The 23,108-nt window shown below is 44.7% G+C and overlaps 1 protein-coding gene across 3 annotated transcripts in view; it reads right to left on the bottom strand.

Moving 5' to 3' along the window:
* Positions 1–23,108, bottom strand: part of PPM1M (protein phosphatase, Mg2+/Mn2+ dependent 1M) — a 110,433-nt gene that overhangs the window by 82,624 nt on the left and 4,701 nt on the right. For all 3 annotated transcript variants that reach the window (XM_029599484.1, XM_029599483.1, XM_029599485.1), the window contains exon 2: positions 8,166–8,286. In XM_029599484.1, the coding sequence (XP_029455344.1) occupies positions 8,166–8,286 (121 nt within the window). The remainder of the gene's footprint in view (positions 1–8,165; positions 8,287–23,108) is intronic.

The raw sequence follows: 23,108 nt of genomic DNA, 5'->3' as shown, positions 1-23,108 counted from the left end.
TCTCAAACGAATAAACTGGCTGACAGGAAGATTATGTTTGAAATTTCTCGGATGTGCACTGGAGTAGTGTAGATAGGTATTGGAGCTGACTGGTTTTCGAAAAAGTGATGTGACAAATTTTCCATCAATGATGGTGATCCGTATGTCAAGAAATGTGATGGAATGAGTCTCAATGGTGGCAGTAAATTTTAAATGACAGTTTAAAGTATTCAGCCAGCATAGAAAAAATCCAAAAAGGTCTTTATCCCCTTTCCATAGTACAAAGACGTCGTCAATGTACCGCTTCCACACCAACAGCTGACATTTAAATGGATGATCTTGAAGCCATTTCTCTTCAAATTGGTGCATATACAGGTTGGCCAAGTCAGGGGCCATAGTGGCTCCCATGGCAGTACCACATGTCTGGAGGAAAAACTCTTGGTTAAAGGCAAAAAAGTTCTTTTTCAAAGCTATTTGTAGCAGTTTCACCAAAAAATCACTAGGGATTCGATGGGGTCGTGGTCGCTGTTCAAAAAAAGTTTCTGCAATCTCAATCGCCTCATCCTGGGGGATAGATGTATAAAGAGCCTCCACGTCTAAGGTAGCCATTTGTAAATCCGTGGTGTCAACCTTAAGCTGTTCTAAAAAAATTATCATGTCCGAAGAGTCTCTAATATAGGAAGGCATAGATGGAATGAATGGTGCTAAAAAATGATCAACGAAGCGGGACAATGGTTCCAAAACTGAATCACAGCCAGACACTATTGGGCGTCCTGGAGGATGATCAATACTCTTATGTATTTTAGGTAGTGTATAGAAAACCGGGACACGAGGATATTTCTTTGTTAAAAAATTGGCTTCTTTCAAAGTCAAAAAACCGGACTTCACACCTAACTGCACAACCAAAGATATAAGTTTTTGTATCTCAGAAGTAGGATTTGACTCAAGACGTTGATAGAAACGTGTGTCGTCTAGTTGGCGCATGATTTCAAATTCATAATCATTTCTAGTCTAATCATGTCTAATTCATGATTATTGACAGATTGATTAACACCGATTCATGATTGATGGCTGACATCTCTAAAATCACGATCATCTGACAGATGTTCTGACACTAATTCATGATTGATGGTTGACGTCATTCAACAATAGCGTATTTAAAGGGACGTAAGCCTCGGTTCGAGTTCCTCCATTTGTTTTCTTCTGAGATGGCTGAGACGTCTGGTCCCGTCTAAAATGGTAGCCGTGGTGTCTTGAGATAAGTATTGATTTCACCTCTTTTTCTATATAATGTGCAATCCCTGTTTATTTATTCTCATTTTAGATATGTGGCTCTACAATTGAAGTGTTTCTATACGCCCCTGAGGAAGCTTACCCAGCGAAACACCGGCCCGTGTAGGGCTCTCCTACTAACTGCATATGAAAGAGTCATTTTGTCATTAACAATGGAGGACATTTTTAATTAATTGAAAAAAGAAAAAAGAAAAAAATTTTGTTGCATTAAAACTATGATGAAGGTGAATGATAGATAAGACCGGTTAGTGTCTGCTTGATAGTGACACATAACGTCAAGGCTTGCTGACACCTTCTTAGGCCAATTTTTGAATTTGCATTTGGGTTCCACATATTTGGTGACTAGATTATATGTTGTGGTTAACCGCCGACTCCCTTGTGTGAGTAGGGTAATTGAAGTCTCCCATTATTACCGCACTACCAATTTGGTTAGCTTCCCTAATTTCTCTTAGCATTTCACTGTCAGTCTCACCATCTTGACCAGGTGGACGGTAGTATACTCCTATCACTTTAGTCTTCCCCAACACACAAGGGATTTCAACCCATATTCAATTGCGCATTTAGTCTTATGCAGGATGTTTATCCTGTTGGACTCTATGCCATCCCGGACATAAAGCGCCACACCGCCTCCCGGGTGTTCCTCTCTGTCATCGCGATGTAATTTGTACCCTGGTAGAGCACTGTCCCATTGGTTGTCCTCCTTCCACCATGTCTCTGAGATGCCAATTAAGTCTATGACATCATTCACTGCTATACATTCTAATTCTCCCATCTTACTTCTTAGACTTCTGGCATTAGCATGCAAACATTTCAAAGTTTGTTTTTTGTTTGTATTTTCATTCTGCTTTTTAATTGATAGGGTAAGTTAGAATTTTTTAGCTCAGGTGAGTTTTTAGTTACAGGCACTTGGAATACTTTTCTTATTATTCGAACCTCACTGTCGGGATGCCCTAATTCTAATGCATCATTAGTATCCTTTGAAGATACCTCTCTCCGAACCATGCGCTGCTGAGCGACTGTCAGCTTTCCCCTTTGTTCTAGTTTAAAAGCTGCTCTATCTCCTTTTTGAAGGTTATCGCCAGAAGTCTGGTTCCACCCTGGTTAAAGTGAAGCCCATCCCTTTCGAAGAGACTCCCCCTTCCCCAAAAGGTTCCCCAGTTCCTAACAAAACTGAATCCTTCTTCCTTGCATCATCGTCTCATCCACGCATTGAGACTCCGGAGCTCTGCTTGCCTCTGGTGATCTGCACGTAGAACAGGGAGCATTTCAGAGAATGCTACCCTGGAGGTTCTGGATTTAAGCTTTCTACCTAAGAGCCTAAATTTGGCTTCCAGAACCTCCCTCCCACATTTTCCTATGTTGTTGGTGCCCACATGTACCACGACAGCCAGCTCCTCCCCAGCACTGTCTAAAATCCTATCTAGGTGACGCGTGAGGTCCGCCACCTTCGCACCAGGTAGGCATGTTACCAGGCGATCCACACGCCCACCAGCCACCCAGCTGTCTACGTTCTTAATAATCGAATCATCAATTATGATGGCCGACCTAACCCTTCCCTCCTGGGCTGTAGGCCTTGGGGAGATATCCTCGGTGTGAAAGGACAATGCATCATCTGGAGAGAAGGTCCTTGCTACAGAATCCTTTCCTGCTGCACCAGGTTGATGCTCTCCAAACATGAGACCTTCTTCCTCCAAGGCAGCACCAGGGCTGCCAGTCTGAAGTTGGGACTTGGCTACTATGTCCCTGAAGGTCTCATCTATAATACCTCTCTGTCTGCCTCAGCTCCTCCAGGTCTGCCACTCTAGCCTCCAGAGATTGGACTCGTTCTCTGAGAGCCAGGAGCTCTTTGTATCATATTCACATGTACTGCAGATGGCCCTTCCTCGAAGGTGCCTGACCACGGGATGCCCTCGGGGGATGTTTTCACGGTGCCTTCCCTTCTTTCAGTGGTCAGGATCAAGAGGAGAAGCCGGGGAAAATTCCTCCCATGGACGGGGATGATCCTAAGGTCATTCGCCTTTTACAGAGAGAAGAGCTGAGTCCTATGAAACCGCACATCCTGGCAGAGTGGGGAATAGCGGTTCCGCATGTGGAGTCGGACCAGGACATGGTAGATATAGTAATGGTGGGCTTACAGGGCCCGGCCAGGACCTTTCCTTTTCATAGGATGGTTCAGCAGTTAATGGTCAGGGAGTGGGATACTCCTGAGCCAGGTCTTAAAGTCAGCAGGGCTCTGGACAAGCTTTATCCCTTGCTGGAGGAGACTCTGGAATGCTTGAAGGTACCGAAGGTGGATACTTCCGTGTCGGCGGTCACGAAAAGAACCACCATCCTAAAAGACCTCCAGGATAGAAGGCTCAAGATGCACCTCTGGAGAGGTTTCTTCCTCTTCTGCGCAACAGGGCATTCAGAGTCCTGTCTGACAACGCGACGGCGGCGGCTTACATTAACCTTCGTCAAGGAGGAACCAACAGTTGTCCAGTAGCTCTGGAAGCGGAGATGCTGATGTCCTGGGCAGAGCAGCATTTGGCCTTGATAGCGGTGTTGCACGTAGCGGGGTCCAACAATGTACAAGTGGATTTTCTGAGTTGAAAACGGTTGGATACCGGAGAATGGGAGCTATCGGAGAATGCAATGGCCCTCATTTCTCGCAGATGGGGCACTCCTCACATGGATCTGATGGCAACTAAGAGGAATGCCAAGATGCCACATTTCTTCAGTTGCAAAAGAGAGCACGGAGCGGGGGGGGGGGGGGGGGTGTCGATGCCCTGGGGCTTACTTGCCACATGACATTCTGATCTACGTGTTTCCTCCATGGCATCTGCTGGGCAAAATAGTAAGGAGAATAGAGGCTCACCCAGGAAAGATGATTCTCATGGCTCCAGAGTGTCTGCAAAGGCCTTGGTTTGCGGAGCTGGTCAACCTAGCGGTGGATGGCCCCCGGAGGCTAGGCCACCTACCAAATCTTCTACAGCAGGACCCTATATTTTCAGATCAAGTGGATCACTTTTGTATAGCGGCTTGGCTTTTGAAAGGAGACAACTGAGGAAGTAAGGTTATCCGGAGGATGTTATTTCTACTCTGCTGTGAGCTTGCAAGACCTCTACTTCCTTGGCATATGTCCGGGTTTGGAGAGTCTTCGAGACTTGGTGTATGGAGCAGGGGATTATTCCTCAGCAGGTGTCAGTGGCGCAGATTCTGGCTTTCTTGCAGAGAGGTCTAACGAAAGGTTTGTCCTTTAGTTCCCCGAGAGTGCAGGTGTCGGCCTTAGGCTGCTTACGGGGCAAGATTCATGAACTCTGGCTGTGCATCCAGACGTGGTGCATTTTTTTCACGGGACGAAGCATTTGAATCCTCCTGTTTATAAGGTTTGTCCTTCATGGAGCCTTAATTTGGTCCTTAGGAATATGTGTGAGGTGCTGTTTTAGCCTCTTAAGAGAGCCACCATAAAATATCTGACTCTGAAGTGGTTTTCTTGGTAGCGATTTGTTCAGCCCGAAGGGTGTCTGAGCTTCAAGTCCTTGCAAGACATCCAACTCCCTCCTTCTGAATGAAGAGGTGCCACAGGTGACTAGCCTTTTTCTTTCAGAAACCCAAATAGGAGTACTGACCTAAACCACGAATCTTGACTGGTACTGGAACACACCTATTAAACACTAAAGCTTCCCCAGAGTGGCCTTTACCACCCACTCTTGGAGGCTCACATACAGGGAAACACTATCAAGGCACTGGAACACAGGAGTACAACCTCTAGAGAGGTGCTACTCAACCCAGTTTTCAGGGCACACCTAATCAGTCAGGTTTTCAGGATATCCGCAATGAATATGCAGGAGATAGATCTGCATTCATTGCTTCCACTGTATGCAAATCTATATCATGCATTTTCATTATGGATATCATGAAAAGCTGACAGGTTATTTATTTATTTAAAATTTTTATATACCGGCATTCATGTTGCAAACACATCATGCCGGTTTACATATAACAGGGGTGTACAATGAACAGTTGAATAACCTATTAGTGTAGAAGGAAGCAGTTACAAATAACAAGGTAATAGAACTGGGAGAAGAGAAGAAAAGGGAGAGAATTAGGTATAGGTATTTACATTAGTAATAACATTTTTACATGTGGAAGTGGTAGATCTGGCTGAATAGAATTAATCGGTGTCCGGGAACGCTTTTTTAAATAGCCAGGTCTTAAGTCTCTTCCTGAAGGTTGGGAGGCTGGGCTCCTGTCTTAGGTCCGGTGGGATGGAGTTCCACAGAAGGGGGCCGGCTGTTGAAAAGGCCCGATCTCTCAAGATAATGTGTCTGGTAGTTTTGGCTGGGGGCACTTGAAGAGATCCTCTGAGTGCGTCTCTTGTTGGTCTGGAGGAGTTATAAATTTGGAATGGGACTTGTAAGTCGAGTGGGGTGTGTTGATGGATGGTTTTGTATATTATGGAAAGAGATTTGTAGAGGATTCTAAAGTGAACAGGCAACCAGTGGAGATCTTTTAGGATTGGAGATATATGGTCCCTCCTTCTGGAATTTGTCAGTAATCTTGCCGCAGCGTTTTGTAACATCTGAAGGGGTTTAGTGTAGGTTAGGTGTGTCCCGAAGACTGGGTTGAGAAGTACTACTTTAGGAAGCACCTGTACTATACCATAACCAGAACCACTGGCCTGGTGGGGAAAGGAATCATTAACAGTAGGGTCATTGTATCTGGCTGCCTACCAGAATTATGTTTTTGGGGTGGGTGGGGAGATGACCTGCCAACCCTTCCTGGACCGGTTGAATGTTTGGAGACATCTCAGTATTCATTCTTGTCTTCACACCCTATGAATGGGATGATCAATATCTGGATAGAGTATTACCTCCACCACTCACTTCTGACATCTCCCCAAGGCTATTGTGGTTTCAAACAGTCCTGAGGCCAGCATACAATATCCTCCGAGGGTCTGTGAATCATTGGTATTCAGCCCTCCCATATCTTGTCCAAACAATAACCTTAGAGAGAATCTTATTATGGTGGGCTTCAAAACATTAACCCTGTTGCCCTGTCTTGCAGTCCACTGCCAATACCATAGCATCAACCTAAAGGACAAGCGAGAACAATGCTCTCTTTCCGGAATAACCTGAGAATGGAGGCGCCCCCTTCAGAGGCAAACTCTCCTTATTTCTGATTTTCCAAGGGACTATCCTCCACCCTGATCAGCTCCCCTGATGGCCACAGGGGAATTCAGTGGAGGTGGCCTCTTAAGAGTCAGAGGTTACAGGCCAGCGTAGGACAGAAGGGCGTTAAATCCCTGCATTGAAGACAGTCCCTAGTGAGATGGAAGAAGAGTCCTACTTAGGCTCCTGGACTCTGACATTCAGGAATTAGTTGTTTTTTGTTGGTTTGTTTTTTTTTGCCCAGTCAAAAAGTTTTAAGAGTTGGGAATGAGAAGGACCATGTCTCAAGGAGTCTGAGTGGGGAGCAAGCAATACTTTTTATTTGAGGCCCAGGAACTTTCCCAGAAGCATACTAGAAATGCAAGAATAAAATAGGCCCTCCACGCATGGCTCAAACTGCAGGCCTTTATAATGCTTTTAAAATGAGCCCTGTGCTGAACGTGTGGTCTCACTGGGTTCACACCACCTATGTACACACAAACATAAAAGAGCTTATCTGCTCATAGTTGCCTGCGCAGGCTCGAAGGCCTCTAACAAGTATCAGTACGAGCAGTGCATGGGATCCCCCAAAGTGGTGGTTGGTGCTGCCAGTGCAGACAGCCATGGTAGCAGGGCCATCCAATTCCCCCTGCCTTGTGGCTTTTCCCATGTGTGGGACAACCATTGAAATTTCTGACTCTCTTCAAATAGCCACAAAGCCTACCCCCAAAAACAGTTCCATCAGGCTGTGGAGATCCTCTGCTTAAGAACTGATCCTCTCTGCAACAGCAGTGGCCCCATCCAAACATACCGCTGGGAGGTGTTTGACTTTATAAGAGCAGGCAGAATTCCTCTACAGCTGTTAGTCCCACATGACAGTTAATACTTATATCTGCTCGGAGGGTCTCCAGAAAGGAGAAAGTCATTCCCTGCTTACAACTCTGTAAACTCTCTGAGGTGGCAGCCACTTAAGAACTGCAGCTGCCTATACTATTTTTTTATTTTTTATAAAAGTAGCTTTACTACTGCAGTCTAGGCCAGTCAGTCCAGAGGTAAAGAAATTAAACCCAAACGCATGGGGACCACATTCACGCCCCTCAGAGAGGGGGACCTGCCAAAAGCTCTCTCTATCAGATCTCTTATGTCTCAATCTGGCTTGGCTGGAGGCCTGGGAGTTACCCGCCAGGCCCTGCTCAACAAGGCCCAAAAGAGAACCCAAGAGTAACAATCCAGGCCTTTGCTCAACCAGACCCCAAAAGGGAAGCCTGGGAGCTATGATCCAGATCTACTCCACTAGAAGAAATCATTACAAAAATTAGTGCCCTAGATGCTGAATTCTTGCTCCACCAGGGAAAACATCACACAAGCTGTTGCCTTGGGAGCAAACCATTAGGAACCAGGCCCGAAGGCTGGGGACCTGGGAGCAAAGACATCCTACTGCACCAATCCAGAATCTGTCCACCATCTGCTGGAGATGGAGAAATACTGACTTTTGCCAGTGCAGCACCAGCCTATAAACCAAATGATGATGTCACAGCCTCTGCTAATAGACAGAGATAACCTGTTAGTCTGGACTGGTTTAGCAGGATGATAAGAAATAGATACTTTAATTTTTTTTATTCTGCTTAACTCCTGGGCTCTGAAGGTTTCACTGCCAAGTATCTTACATGCAGTATCACTAATACCTGTTTCCCATAAATGCATATGTGGACTCCTCCTGTTAAATGTTTAGAAAGAAAAAGCATACAAGACTGTACTTACACCATCGGGTGAAACAAGCAGCTTGGCCTCCTCCCACTGGCAGCTTTCCTTCCTCTTAGCACTAATGTGACAGCACACAGCCTGATCCTCATTGAACTGCGACTTACAACTGTTGATGACTCTAAGAATATCAAAATAATCTGGTTAAATATGCTATACCTTAGTCAAGGACATAAGCTACCAGCATTGCAGTAAGAATCAAAGCAGCTAGTAGCTTAACATAGAAACATAGAAATGATGGCAGAAGAAGACCAAACGGCCCATCCAGTCTGCCCAGCAAGCTACGCACTTTATCCATTTTTTTTTATTTCCCTTTTTCTCTCTCCTACCTGTTACTATTGGCTTCCAGTACCCTCCGGCCCTAATTCCCTTCCACCCCACCACCGATGTAGAGAGCAGCGCCGTATCTGCATCCAAGTGAACATCCAGCTCAATTAGGGGTAGCAACCGCTGTAACAAGCAGGCCACACCCTTACCCCATACTCTTACCCACCCCTGTTTTTTTTTTTTTGTTTGTTTTTTTGGGGGTTTTTTTTGGAGATGGCAGCCCTCCATCCTTCCGCTCCGTGAAGGTGGAAAACCAACCACTGGCCACTGGCATCCCGCTCCGTGAATGCCTCTGTGGCTACTGCCGCTCCGTGCAGTGTTTTGCTGCCTCCTCTTTATTTACGCCCTCTAGACTTGATGGATCCACAGTGTTTATCCCACGCCCCTTTGAAGTCCTTCACAGTTTTAGACTTCACCACTGTCTAAAGCTTCCAAAGTTGCTGTTCAGACAACAATTTATGGTGCCAGGTCCAGTAGCTTGTACCAAATCCCTGGTGGCCTCTGGAATTTTGGAGTGGTGGACCTTAAAGACTTACAGGGGATGGGAAGGGAGCACTTTAACAAGGATCTTAGTTTTGAATTGCTAAGCTGGTGGCTGGTCCACCTCCTTGGACCTTAAACGCAAAGATTTTAATTTTACATAACTGGGAACTTAGGGTTGGGGGTATGGCCTAATGACCCAAATTTGGAATGCACTCAGGGGATGGGGGAGATACTTTTTTTTTTTTTGGTGTGCGTATATTGCATCTTAACTGGCTGTATTGTTTTGAATATAGCAATTTAAGTCTCAAGTTATCTGGCCACATGCAGCTGGATAATTTTAAACCTAACAGGCTATATTAAAAAGATAATTGGTTAGGTTTAAAGTTATTGGACTAAAGGTAGCCAAACAATTTAGAGATATTCAGCGGGATGGTTGTGCCTCTAAATATCCAGGATAATTTATCAGTTCAACTTTAGCTGGATAAGTAGCCATTTTAGATTTTTTTTTTTTTAATATTGATCCCAGGATGTGTGTCAAGGCAAGGTAGGTCACAGTAGTGCCTTGTTTTGTGACCTACCCTCATCTTGTGAGGAAATGTAGAACATGTTTATGCATATACATAATACAAACCTTTATTTTATAAAAATCTAAAGGACACACTTAGTAATATGGATTTTGAAATGAGTAAAGCAGAGTTGCTTACCTGTAACAGATGTTCTCCGAAGACAGCAGGGTGTTAGTCTTCACACATTGGTAACATCATCAGAAAACTTATGTCAAAGTTTCTAGAACCTTGACTGAGCCACAAACAAGCCAGGTTTTCAGATGTCCACAATGAATATGCATGAGAACATAAGAAGTTGCCATGCTGGGTCAGACCAAGGGTCCATCATGCCCAGCATCCTGTTTCCAACAGAGGCCAAAACAGGCCACAAGAACCTGGCAATTACCCAAACACTAAAAAGATCCCATGCTACTGATGCAATTAATAGCAGCGGCTATTCCCTAAGTAAACTTGATTAATAGCCGTTAATGGACTTCTCCAAGAACTTATCCAAACCTTTTTTGAACCCAGCTACACTAACTGCACTAATCACCTCCTCTGGCAACAAATTCCAGAGCTTTATTGTGTGTTGAGTGAAAAAGAATTTTCTCCAATTAGTCTTAAATGTGCTACTTGCTAACTTCATGGAATGCCCCCTAGTCCTTCTATTATTCGAAAGTGTAAATAACCGAGTCGCATCTACTCTTTCAAGACCTCTCATGATCTTAAAGACCTCTATCATATTCCCCCTCAGCCGTCTCTTCTCCAAGCTGAACAGCCCTAACTTCTTCAGCCTTTCCTCATAGGGGAGCTGTTCCATCCCCTTTATCATTTTGGTTGCCCTTCTCTATACCTTCTCCATCGCAACTATATCTTTTTTGAGATGCGGCAACCACAATTGTACACGGTATTCAAGGTGCAGTCTCACTATGGAGCAATATAGAGGCATTATGACATTTTCTGTTCTATTACCCATTCCCTTCCTAATAATTCCTAACATTCTGTTTGCTTTTTTGACTGCTGCAGCACACTGAGCTGACGATTTTAAAGTATTATCCACTATGATGCCTAGATCTTTTTCCTGGGTGGTAGCTCCTAATATGGAACCCAATATCATGTAACTACAGCAAGGGTTATTTTTCCCCTATATGCAACACCTTGCACTTGTCCACATTAAATTTCATCTGCCATTTGAATGTCCAATCTTCCAGTCTTGCAAGGTCCTCCTGTAATGTATCACAGTCTGCTTGTGGTTTAACTACTCTGAATAATTTTGTATCATCTGCAATTTTGATAACCTCACTCGTCGTATTCCTTTCCAGATCATTTATATATATATTGAAAAGCAACGGTCCAAGTACAGATCCCTGAGGCACTCCACTGTTTACCCTTTTCCACTGAGAAAATTGACCATTTAATCCTACTCTCTGTTTCCTGTCTTTTAACCAGTTTGTAATCCATGAAAGGACATCGCCTCCTATCTCATGACTTTTTAGTTTTCGTAGAAGCCTCTCATGAGGCATGAGATAAATCTGCATACAATGTAGGCAGTGCATGCAAATCTATATTCATTGTAGATATTCTGAAAACCAGGCCTGTTTATGGCTCTTGAAGACCGGAGTTGGCCACCCTTGATATATACACTGGTACACTTGCCCTAAGTGATTTGTGAACCAGAACAAACACTTTAAATTGAATCCTCAGTGTGACTGGTAGCCAAGGAAGGCTTTGAGGAACACCCAAAACCAATCGTCCTGCAGAATTTTGTAATAGTTGTAAAGCTCACAGGTGGGTTTTAGGGAGTCCCACACAAAGCAAATTGCAATAATCAACTGTGGTTAAAATAAAAGTATATACTATGTTATGAAAATCAGATAGGTACGATACCTGTCTCAGATGTTGAAGTAACCTAAGCTTGAAATATCCAGCTGACAGCCGTGATTAATTGCGGGGCAATGCAGGGAACGACAAACTAAGATCAAAATGAAATCCCAAATATCCTACATGGTCCACATATGCAATACCAACCCCACTGACTGTAAATTGGGGTAAATCAATTGGTCGGGCTTCCTTAAAATCCAAAGGGCTTCTATTTTTTTTTAATTCAGTATTAAAACATTTTTCTCCATCCAGGCATTTACCGCTAACATACAGCTTGATATTAGATTCAATATGGATTGTATATCAGCAGCAACAGGAAAAAACAACTGAATATCATCCATATAAACTTTAAACTAAATCATAAATTAATCTAAAAGAACACATAATGGTTGTAATTAAATATTAAAATGTGCTGGGATAAGACTGCTTCTTGAAGCACCCCTTGTTTTAAAAGTAAACCAATCAGACCTTGAGTTACCCACCCTGACTTGTTGCTTTAGGGCAGGCAGATAAGAATACAATCAACGAGGTACCTTTCCCCCCAATACCCATCTCCCACAATTTGGTAAGTAAAATTGATAGATCAATAAAAGCTGCTGTTATGTCTAGAAAAATAGCAATTACAGCCTCTCCAGAATCCAAGGATTTCAAGAGATAGTCATTTACAGAGACTAACAAAGTCTCAGTGCTGTGGCCTGTGCAAAATCCACACTGATAATCATATAAAATATTATGCTCTTGCAAAAAAAATTATTTTTTAACTGAGCAAAACCTGTTTTTTCCAATAATTTCTCTGTCAGCAACTTAGAATTTGGCCTATAGTTTGAAATATCTGCTCATAGTGGGGTCGATTTTAATTCCTAAGCACGTGGGGTACATTTGTGTGCGCTACTCGGCACGCACAAATGTACACCTGATTTCATAACATGCGCGCTCTGCTGCGCGCATGTTATAAAATCCAGGGTCGGCTCGCGCAAGGGGGTGCACACTTGTGCACCTTGCGCGTGCCGAGCCCAAGGGGAGCCCCGATGGCTTTCCCCGTTCCTTCCAAGGCCGCTCCGAAATCAGAGCGGCCTTGGAGGGAACTTCCTAAATCTTCCTCCCACCTTATTTCTTCGAGTTACGTGTAACTGTATTTTCTACCTGCTTCAGTTTTTTGTAAACCGGCATGATATGCCCTATGAATGTCGGTATATTAAAAGTTAAATAAATAAATAAATAAATAAAATAAATAAATAACTTGCGCGCGCCGGCCTGCTGCCGGTGCGCCACCTCCAGCACAGACCACTGTGCCAGAGGACTCGGGACTGTCGCCACGCCCCCGGCCCCACCCATTTTTGAAAGCCCCGGGACATACTCGTGTCCCGGGGCTCGAGCACACCGCCGAGCCTATGCAAAATAGGCTTGGCACGAACAGGGATAGGTTTTCGGGGGTTACACGCATAACCCTTTGAAAATCTACCCCAATGGGTCTAATCCAGGGGTGGGCAAGTTCGGTCCTCGAGAGCTGCAAACCAGTCGGGTTTTCAGGATACCCCTAATGAATATGCATGAAATAGATTTGCATACAACTGAGGCAGTGTGTATGCAGGTCTCTCTCATGCATATTCATTAAGGATATCCTGAAAACCCGACTGGTTTGCAGCCCTCGAGGACCAGAATTGCCTACCCCTGGTCTAATCAATGATCTTTTCATGACATTTGGGACACCCCTTCACAAAAAGTCAAAATAATCATATTTTAAGAGGATTAATATCATTGTCCTTCACCATCACAAGAACCCAAATAACAGAATGATGTCTTTAAATCTACCAACAAAGTGTTCTATTTCAACTCTAGTGACATTTTCAAAAAACACGCAGAGCATGGCTGGTGCAACAATATCAGATTTTACCTCAGGATTCTGAATTGACCTAGAAGCCATCAAAAATTCTCCTTGGCAAATACTTGGGGGGGAGGGGGAATATCCCCACATAGGCGATTCCAAGTGAAAGATCGAAGTTTGTTAACTACAAAAAGCTCATAATGTCAATTTAAGGAAACTTGTAATTGTGCTGTAAAATATGATTTTTGCTTGATAAATATTACTTTATACTCAGACTGAACATCATGATAAAGTGCCAAATATTCAGGTGTAGAGGATCTCTGCCACCTTTGCTCAGTTTTATGTACTGCTCTCTTTATCTCTAAGCTCTTGAATAAACCAAGGCACTCTACTTTGCTTACTAACTGTAGTCTTAGTTACTAGTGATGCCAAAATTTCAGTGACAGATGTTACATTTTTCACTAAAGAACACTGGAGAAATTACTTACCTGATAATTTCATTATCCTTAGTGTAGACAAGACCAATGGGTTATCTACTCCCCTGCTAGCAAATGGAGGCAGAGTCAGGTTTCAAAGCTGACTTCACCTTAGAAACACCCCTGCAGTGACCTCAGCCCTTCAGTATTCTCTTCAAAAGCCATTCTGGACATACTATTGAAAATAACAAGCAAAACTTGGAATAAAAACAGATAACCATAACTGTACACAACCAAACAAATGCTGAAACCCAGCAAAATTATGGGCAGCTATGGGCAGGATGCTGAGGTCCTTCTGTCTACACTAAGGAAAACAAAATTATCAAGTACCTTAAGTAATTTCTCCATTTCCTACTGTGTTGCCAGATGGACTCAGGACTAATAGGATGTACAAAAGCTACTCCCGATCAGGGTGGGAGGCTGCCTGCGGTCCGGTTAGCACCGCTCTTGTAAAGGCTGTGTCTTCTCGGGCCTGAACATCTAGGCGATAGAACTCAGAAAAGGTGTGTAAGGAGGACCATGTCGCCACTCGGCAGATATCGATGGGAGACAGCGGTTTAGCGTCCACCCAGGATACTGCCTGAGCCCTAGTGGAATGAGCTTTAACCTGAAAGAGTAATGGTTTTTCTGCCTCTACATAGGCTCCCGTAACCCCCTCCTTGATCCAGCGAGCTATGGTAGCTCGCGAAGCTAGTTCGCCCTGTCTCCTTCCACCATGAAGAACAAACAAGCGGTCCATCTTGCGCACCGGTTCTGAAAGTTCCAGATACCACACCAAAAGCCTACAGAGGTTTAAATGACGTAGGAGGCACTATTCTCTCGTGTCCTTGTGCCTATCTAGGGATTGCAATGAAATGGACTGATTCAAATAAAACTCTGAAACTACCTTGGGCAAGAAGGATGGAACGGTACGAAGCTGTAACACTCCTTGAGTCATCCAGAGGAACAGTTCCCAACACGACAATACCTGTAGTTCAGATATGAGACGAGACGAGCATATCGCCACCAGGAACACCGTTTTCAGGGTTAACAGGCACAAGGATAGACACTGCAGTGGCCGAAAGGAGGGCCCTGCCAAAAACTCCAATACTAGATTAAAATTCCATAAGGGAACCAGCCATCGTAGGGGTGGCCAGAGGTGCTTTACCCCTTTTCGAAAAAAAGCCATGTCCAGATGTGCGACAGGCGGGATCTGTTCACCTCGCCCCTGAAACAGGAGATAGCGGCTACCTGGACTTTCAAGGAATTAAGGGACAACCCTTTATTCAAGCCATCTTGTATAAATTCCAGAACCACAGGGATTTTGACCGTGCGAGAGGCACCACCACATTCCTTGACCAGGCCTCAAATACTCTCCAGACCCGCACATATGCTAAGGACTTCGAGAACTTCCACGCGCGGAGCAAGATGGTAATTACTGCCGCTGAATATCCACACTTCACGAGGCGAGCCCTCTCAAGGGCCAGACAGTAAGACAAAATAGAGTAGCTATAATATGACAGGCAGCACAGAGAATGGTGCTTATGTTTCTTTGCTGCCAGAGCCATTAGGAATGATAACTGCGTGCTCAACCGGCTAGCGCTTGAACTCCTACAAAAGATTTTGAGCGCCTCCACAGGCCGCAGTGAGGTGCTCACACACCCCGTGTGCCTGGCTCAACCTAAATTCTGTGCCTAAGGAGGTGGGTGGGTACGGATGTGCGCTATGTTGGAGCACGTGAAATCGCACATGTATGCACGTTACACGCACAGCGCATGCGCAGAGCTGGCACGCACCATGCATATCAACATTATAGTGGGCAATGGAAGATGCACAAAAACACGTACAAGATGGCGCTGCCGCAGCCTACCATGTGGTGTGTCTACAGAGCCTAAAATGGGGCCTAGCCCATCAGAGGGCCGCTCAACTCGCTCAGAAGCCCACTTCTCCCTACCCCAATGGGATCAGGAATGTCATCGGTACGGCACGCCAAGCAAGGAGACCAGAAGGCTTATCGAAACCCCTCCAACGTCTCTGATTGGAAGGAATCCTCTTCTCTCTTTACTTACCTGGGCTCAGCACTTACCAGCTGAGTACAGAGACGGTCTCTGGCTGCGGAGGGGGGGGGCTTTAGCCATCACTGCCGTGCTCTGCTTCCTGCATCCGCTGCCTTTCAGCTGCTTCAGCAGCAAAGTCCACGCTGGGAACCGCTACTGGACCAAGGAACACCTCTGAGGGATCTCACAAATCGCTCAGGAATTCTCAACTGGGGGAGGGACCTTTAAGTATTACCACAGGAGAGCGAGGCTCAATCTTTCTCCAATTTAAAAGTAGAATTTCTTCTTCTAAAGGGTACAGCGATCCCGATAGGGAAAGCATGTCCACATCTGCTAGGAGATGGAGAGATACTGAAGGGCTAAGGTCATTGCAAGGGTGTATCTAAGGTGACGTCAGCTTTGAAACCTGACTCCATCTGCTAACAGGGGATCATATAACCCATTGGTCCTGAGTTCACCTGGCTACATGCTAGGAAAGCTAAGGAATTGGAGGAATCATAGAAAACAATATAGTCAGTTTTATCCCATTCTGTTCTATATTTATCTGGATCAATAGAACAATGATAAACTTTAGATACAGGTTTACATAAAGTCCCTTTAGAAGATTCTCAGACAAAAATTTAAATTGAATTAAATAGTAGTCAGTCCAAGAAATTGACTCGACTGACAAATGATTAAGGCGTGGAGGAGTAGCCTAGTGGTTAGAGCAGTGGGCTACAATCCAGGGAACCTAGGGTTCAAATCCCACTGTCGCTCTTTGTGATCTTGGGCAAGACACATTACTCTCCTTTGCCTCAGGTACAAAATTATAATCCACTTTGAAGTGCTAAAAAGCAGAATAAAATGACCCCGATGACAATCCGGTATAAGTAACTGGTCCAGTATGTGACCAGCCCTGCAAGTTGGAATCTGTAACTATTTATTTATTTATTTATTTATTTATTTAAAGCTTTTCTATACCGGCATTCATGATACAATCATATCATGCCGGTTTACAAATAATAGGGGGGTGCAATAACTTTGTTCTCTTAACCAGTGCAGAGGAAGCAAACAAGTTACAATATAACAAGGTTGTTGAAACTTGGGGGGAAGAAGACAAGAATAGTCAAGAATAAATATAAATCTTTACAGAGGTAGATTATTTACATTGTGCAGTAACGTCTCTTTATGGTTATTATTTACATTGTGCAGTAAGGTCTCTCAATGGATATTAGACTCTGGAGGGCTTGATTGCCGTAGGATCTCTCCTTGGATATTAGACTCGGGAAAGGCTTGTTTAAATAGCCAAGTCTTAAGCCTTTTTCTGAATGTTAATAGGCAAGGTTCAAGTCTGAGATCAGGTGGTAAGGTATTCCAAAGAGCAGGGCCCGCTGTAGAGAAGGCCCGGTCTCTGAGTGTAATATGGTGTGTAGATTTAATTGGGGGAACAGTCAGTGATCCTTTGTAGGCTTCTCTGATGGGTCTGGATGATGTGTGTAGTCTGAGGGGGATTTGGAGGTTGAGGGGGGTTAGGGAGTGGATGGATTTATGGATGATGGTGAAGGACTTGTGTAGGATTGGCACTCTCTCTAAAGAAGGTCTACTCTCAATGTGAATATTCAAGTCAACAAAATCAAAATGCCATTAGAAAATCAACCACTAAAGAAAGATCCGCACATAAACCAGGAGGGCAGTACATTAAACATATCAGCTAGTCATTCAACTTTATAAACAAATGCTCGCTATTACCTCCTAATTCCACAGAAATTAATTGCAGCGGAATGCAATTTTGTCTTGCTTTATGTACGAAAAAAAAAAAGTATAGCCTATAGGGCACTACAAATGAAATAAGGACGTATCTGTATAATTATGCCAACTTTTCATAAGAAATAACATATCCAGATTTTCATGCAACAATATGTGGGAAATGAAGGAAAATTGGTTCTTACCTGCTAATATTTGTTCCTGTAGTACCAGGGATCAGTCCAGGACAGCTAGGTTTTGCCTCCCCTCCAGCAGATGGAGACAGAAAAAGACTTTGCGGACTCTGTCCTATACCCCTGAGGTGCCACCTAGTGTCAGTATTGTACTGTACCCAAGCAGAAATTATATAAACCATAACAGCGAGCGATCCAAGATGGCTGCACATAGCGTGTAGGAGCCGAGGCAGGTCCTGCTTGTTTGTGGATTTTTTTCGTTTACAACTATTTCTTATGGCCCCGAAAAGGAAGGGGAAGATAAGGGTTTATCCCTCAACGCCCCCACCATCTTCGGTTATGCAGCAGGAAATAATCCGGTTTCTTACCTCGCAAGCTTCATTTGATCCAGCGGTCGAGGAACCCTTGGAGTATGGAACTGAGGGAGAAGTTCCGGCTCCGGAGGAGACAACGCTGAGCCCAGAACTCAGGTCAGTCCCTCAACAATGCTCCGGGCTCCTGTTTCTACACGGCGCGAAAAAAGAGGAACCCCCTCCCGGTCTGCTGGCAGAGACACCAACTGAATCTCCTGTACCTCGGCTTGCCGACGAACAAGAGTTAGCAGCAGCAGTAGCGGGAGTGCAAAAGGACGCGGAGAGATCGAACATTACAGCAGAAGAAGGGGCAGTAGGGGTAAGTCCAATGAGTAATGTCCTGCAATTACGGACTGAGCAAATCCCTGAAGTTGTTCCCCTTAGGATTCCTGAGCGCCCGGAGGTTGTTACAATGGTGGCCTTATGGGACTTGATGGTGGGGGTCGCGACGACTTTGAACAATTTAAACTCCAAGGTAGAACATCTTGCCTCTCAAAACAGTCGGAATTCAAGCGATATTCAACAAAAAGTGGATGTACTAACTACACAAGTAACAGATTTACAACGAAAAGACCATGAAAATATTGCTTTCAAGGCTGCAGTTGCGAAAGATAGACAATACTTAACTAGAAGAGTGGAGGCACTTGAAAACTCTAACAGACACCTTAATATAAGAGTCTTAAATTTTCCACGTGTATTGGGAGAAATCCCATTTATTACCTTTAAACGGTTTTTGCAAGAAGTCTTAGGGTTTGAAGAAAGTACTTTGCCTCAAGTAAATAAATGCTATTTTTTGCCTAAAACTTCTTCTAACCCAAATAGGCTAAACTTGCAAGATAATCTAACAGAAATTTTAGAGAGCTCAGAACTAGAGTTAGACAGAGCCACCCTTCTAGTTTCTTTATTAACCTCAGTAGATATGCAAAATATTATGAGAGTATACTTTAGGAAATTTCCAGTTACCTTTATGAATGCAAATGTTAAGATCTTTCCTGACCTCTCACCAATAACACAAGAGCGGCGTAGGAAATTTTTAGCCCTACGCCCTGAGATTGTTACCCTTGGTTATAATTTCATGCTAAAATTTCCATGCAAGTGTATATTGAAGAGGGGGGCAGAAATGAATGTTTTTTTCGCTGTTGAGCAAGTGAGAGAATTTCTTCAATCTAGATCCCCCATCACTTCATCTCCCATAATATAACATAAAATTATTTGGAAGCTTAGATGTGCAGAAAAATTTTTATATATTTTTTCTTTCTTATTGTTTCCTCCCTTTGTTTCGGATCCTCAAATACCTGGTTAAAATTATATTGATTTATGGATATGTGGAGACCATATGTAAATTTCCATAATATTATTTCAATGGATAAATATGGTTATTATATTGCCTAGGAAATGAATGTATTGATCTCTTTGTTTTTCATATTTGCAAATTAAGGTTTGTAAAAGATTTGGAAAAAATTGATAAATAAAGAATAAAAAAAAAAAAAACCATAACAGCAACCAGAAAACCACTTCCTCCTGAAGATCAGAGGAAATGACAACACCTGAAACTTCATGAATGAACAAAAACATGCCCAAAACCTTTCCCTGAAAAGCAGGGCATTCAATAAAACTTGCAGAAAAATTGATCAGCTACCGGCCAAGCGGACTCTCCATTTTCCCCCGGGTGGGCGTCTGGACTGATCCGTCGTACTACAGGAACGAAAATTAGCAGGTAAGAACCAATTTTCCTTTCCCTGTATGTACCCGGATCAGTCCAGGACAGCTGGGATGTACCAAAGCTTTCCTAACCAGGGTGGGACTGAGAGAGTCCCGCTCGGAGTACACTGGTTCCAAAAGAACCAGGCTCTGGGGTTCAGAAGAAAGGAGGGAACCGTTTGTAAAGAAACTTCTTCGTTAGAAATCCTTAAGAAGGGCTCCTGACAAGATAAGGCCTGTAGCTCCGAAACACGCCACACCGATACGATAGCCACGAGGAAAACGACCTTCAACGTCAGATCTTTCAAGGTCACTGGCGTCAGCGGCTCGAAAGGCGCATTACAAAAGGGCAAGGAAAACCAGGTTGAGCTTCCACGAAGGACAGGGGTTCCGAATCAGAGGGCGAAGATGTTTAACGCCACGCAAAAACGAACCACATCTGGATGAGACACTAGAGCGAGGCCCTGTACCGTTCCCCGAAAACTACCAAGGGCTGCCATCTGAACTCATAGGGAATTGAAGGCTAGACCTTTTACTAGACCTGCCTGCAGAAAGCCAGAACATCCGGAATAGTAGCCATGGACGGCTCCACTGCGTGGTTCAGGCACCAGTCCTCGAAAATACCCCAAACTCTGACATGGGCTATGGAGGTAGAAGTTTTACGGGACTGCAAAAGCGTAGTGATCACCTCCTCCGAGTTCCGCCTTTCAAAAGCCATGCAACCGGACTGCTATGGCTTCTAGCCGATCGATGTTCCAGAGAGACTCTTCTGCACCCCAGCGCCCTTGCACTGTCAGCTTCTGACAGTAAGCTCCCCAACCAAATAGACTCACATCCATTGTCAGTTCTAGCAAGTCCGGTGGGGATAGGGAAACTCCCTTCTGTAGATGATCTGCCTGCAGCTATTACCGCAATTGTGAGGAGACATTCATCGGCAGGTGGAGCCGAATCGAACAGTCCCGAAACTGCGGATTCCACCAAGAAAGCAGGGAGCACTGAAGAGGATGCATAACCACCCTTGCTCATGTTACTACTTCCAGAGTCGCCGCCATTAAGCCAAGGACCTGCAACTAATACCATACAGTCGGGCATAGAGAGTTCAACAACAGACTGAATTGAGCTAGCAACTTCTGAATTTGAGCTTCCGGCAGGAACACCTTGTCCTGCTTTATGTCAAACCGAACCCCCAGGTATTCCAGTGACTGAGTAGACTGAAGGCTGCTCTTGGCTAGGTTCACCATCCAGCCGAGCTCCTGCAACAGGGAAATCACCTTGCGAGTCACCAGGCGGCTCTCCTTCAGTGACTTGGTGCAAATCTGCCAGTCAACCAAATGCAGATGTACTAGTCTTCCATCTTTTCTCATCTCTGCAGCAACTACCACCATTACCTTGGAAAAGATTCTGGAAGCGGTGGCCAGACCAAGGGGCAGCACTGAAACTGAAAGTGGCGGCCCAGAACTGCGAACTGCAGGAAGCGTTGATGTTCTAGGCAAATGGGAATGAGAAGATACACCTCAGACAAATCCAGAGAGATCAGAAATTCCCCCAACTGCATGGCTATTTTCACCGAGCGCAAAGTTTCCATGCGAAAATGCTTCACTCGCAGATGACGGTTGACACCTTTGAGATCCAGGATGGGACAAAAAATGCCCTCCTTCTTTGGCACAACAAAATTAATCGAATATCACGCTGTATTTTCTTGAGACGTTGGCACTGGGACCACAGCCCTCAGACTTGCCAATGTACCCTCCACTACCTGATTATTCAGCAGACTGGCAGAGAGACTCTATAAACATGTCCTGAGGAACACTGTGAAACTCCATCGCATATTTTTCTCATATCACTTCTAGGACCCACTGATCTAATGTGATTTCGACCCACCTCTGATAAAAGAGAAAGGCATCCTCTTATCTCCTGTTCCTGGGGCGGGCGGGTCGGCAAAACTTCATTGGGAGGTTACCACTGGATCCAGAGGGCACAGGCCATCCAAAGATCCGATCCCTTTTGAAATGAGCCTCTGGGGCACTCCACTCAAGATCAATCAATTCTTGTATGGCCTCCATCATGGGGAAAAAACAAGAGGCTTTAGCAAGGAAACCAAAATGGAATTTCTCTTTGGCTCAGACACTGAATCAGATCCAGGAACTCCACGCATTTTTAAGGTATGGGAAATCAGAGTTGGCAATTCATCTCTATGAAAGAACCGTAACATAGTTCTAGATGTTTCACACCCAGGAGGAACTTCTGTAAGAGAGGCAGGATCGGTGTCATCATCCATGCCATCTGGAACTATATACAGAGGTTCCGCTGTTGCTCCAGTTCTCTGGCACAGACTAGAAAGTCCAAGCAAGGTTCCTACTGTGCCTCTGCATGAGGAGCATTGGACAGGGCCGAGGACTGCGCCTAAAGAAAAGGACTGCAACCCCTGGAAAAATTCTACCCATGAAGTAGTAAAGGTATCCAGACCAGGAGAAGAATGAGTAGTACTCACTGAGCCACCTTCCCCTACTGAGGAACCAGTTAGGGGAGATCCAAAATCAGGCACCCCACCTGAGTTGTTTTTACCCAAACCCACATCCGGCTGGGAAGAACCAGGCTTAGTGAAATCAGAGGAAGAAAATTCTCCCTGAGCCTCCAAACAGCACTGGCACAAATCTGCAAAGAGAAAGACGCTTAGTCTCCTTAAGTACAGAACCATTATGGCCGACAGTGCATTGAGCGGCAGCCGGAGGCGTGTGTCTAGCTGTTTTTTTTTGGGGGGGGGGGGTTTCTTACACGCTTAACTGGGCGTGCAATCAACACTTAGGTGCACAAACCTAGGCGGCCAAAAAATTAAGCACTCAGTACCACTTGTGCACAGAGGGAAACGGTGCTTAAAGTGGGCGCACAGACTACAAGGCCCAGCTGTGCGCCAAAAAACAGAGCGCACAACCTGGACGCACAACTAGATGCACATGCCGGACTGACAATCCTGTAGAGGACAGCCTTAGCAAGTGCGCGAAAAGCTGTTGCGGCCTACCAGGTGGCACGCAGTGAAAAGTCTTGGAATGGGACTTAGCCTGAGGAGATTGCTCAACCCACCAGACTGCCCAAGTCCCTCGACCTCCCACGGAGCGCGATGAACATCAGACTGGTGCACCGAGCACAGAGAAAGAGGGAGGAGGAAGCCCTATACAACAAAAAAAACCTCCTTCCAAGTCTCTGTAAGATTTAAAAAAAAAAAAAAAAGTAAACTTACCGGAACTCAGCTGTACCTGGCTGAGTACAGAGATGGTCTCTGGCTGCGGGGGGAGAGGGCACGTGCTGTCATAGCTGCACTCGGCTTCCTGCACCCACTGCCTTTCAGCTGCGCAAGCAGCTAAGTTCATGCTGGCTGAAAAACAGCTACAGGACCAAGGCA

The sequence above is a fragment of the Rhinatrema bivittatum genome, chromosome 4 (assembly GCF_901001135.1).
Source record: "Rhinatrema bivittatum chromosome 4, aRhiBiv1.1, whole genome shotgun sequence".
Lineage (NCBI taxonomy): Eukaryota > Metazoa > Chordata > Amphibia > Gymnophiona > Rhinatrematidae > Rhinatrema > Rhinatrema bivittatum.
The sequence above is the reverse complement of the archived record's forward strand: the minus strand, read 5'-3'. Positions and strand labels throughout refer to the sequence as shown.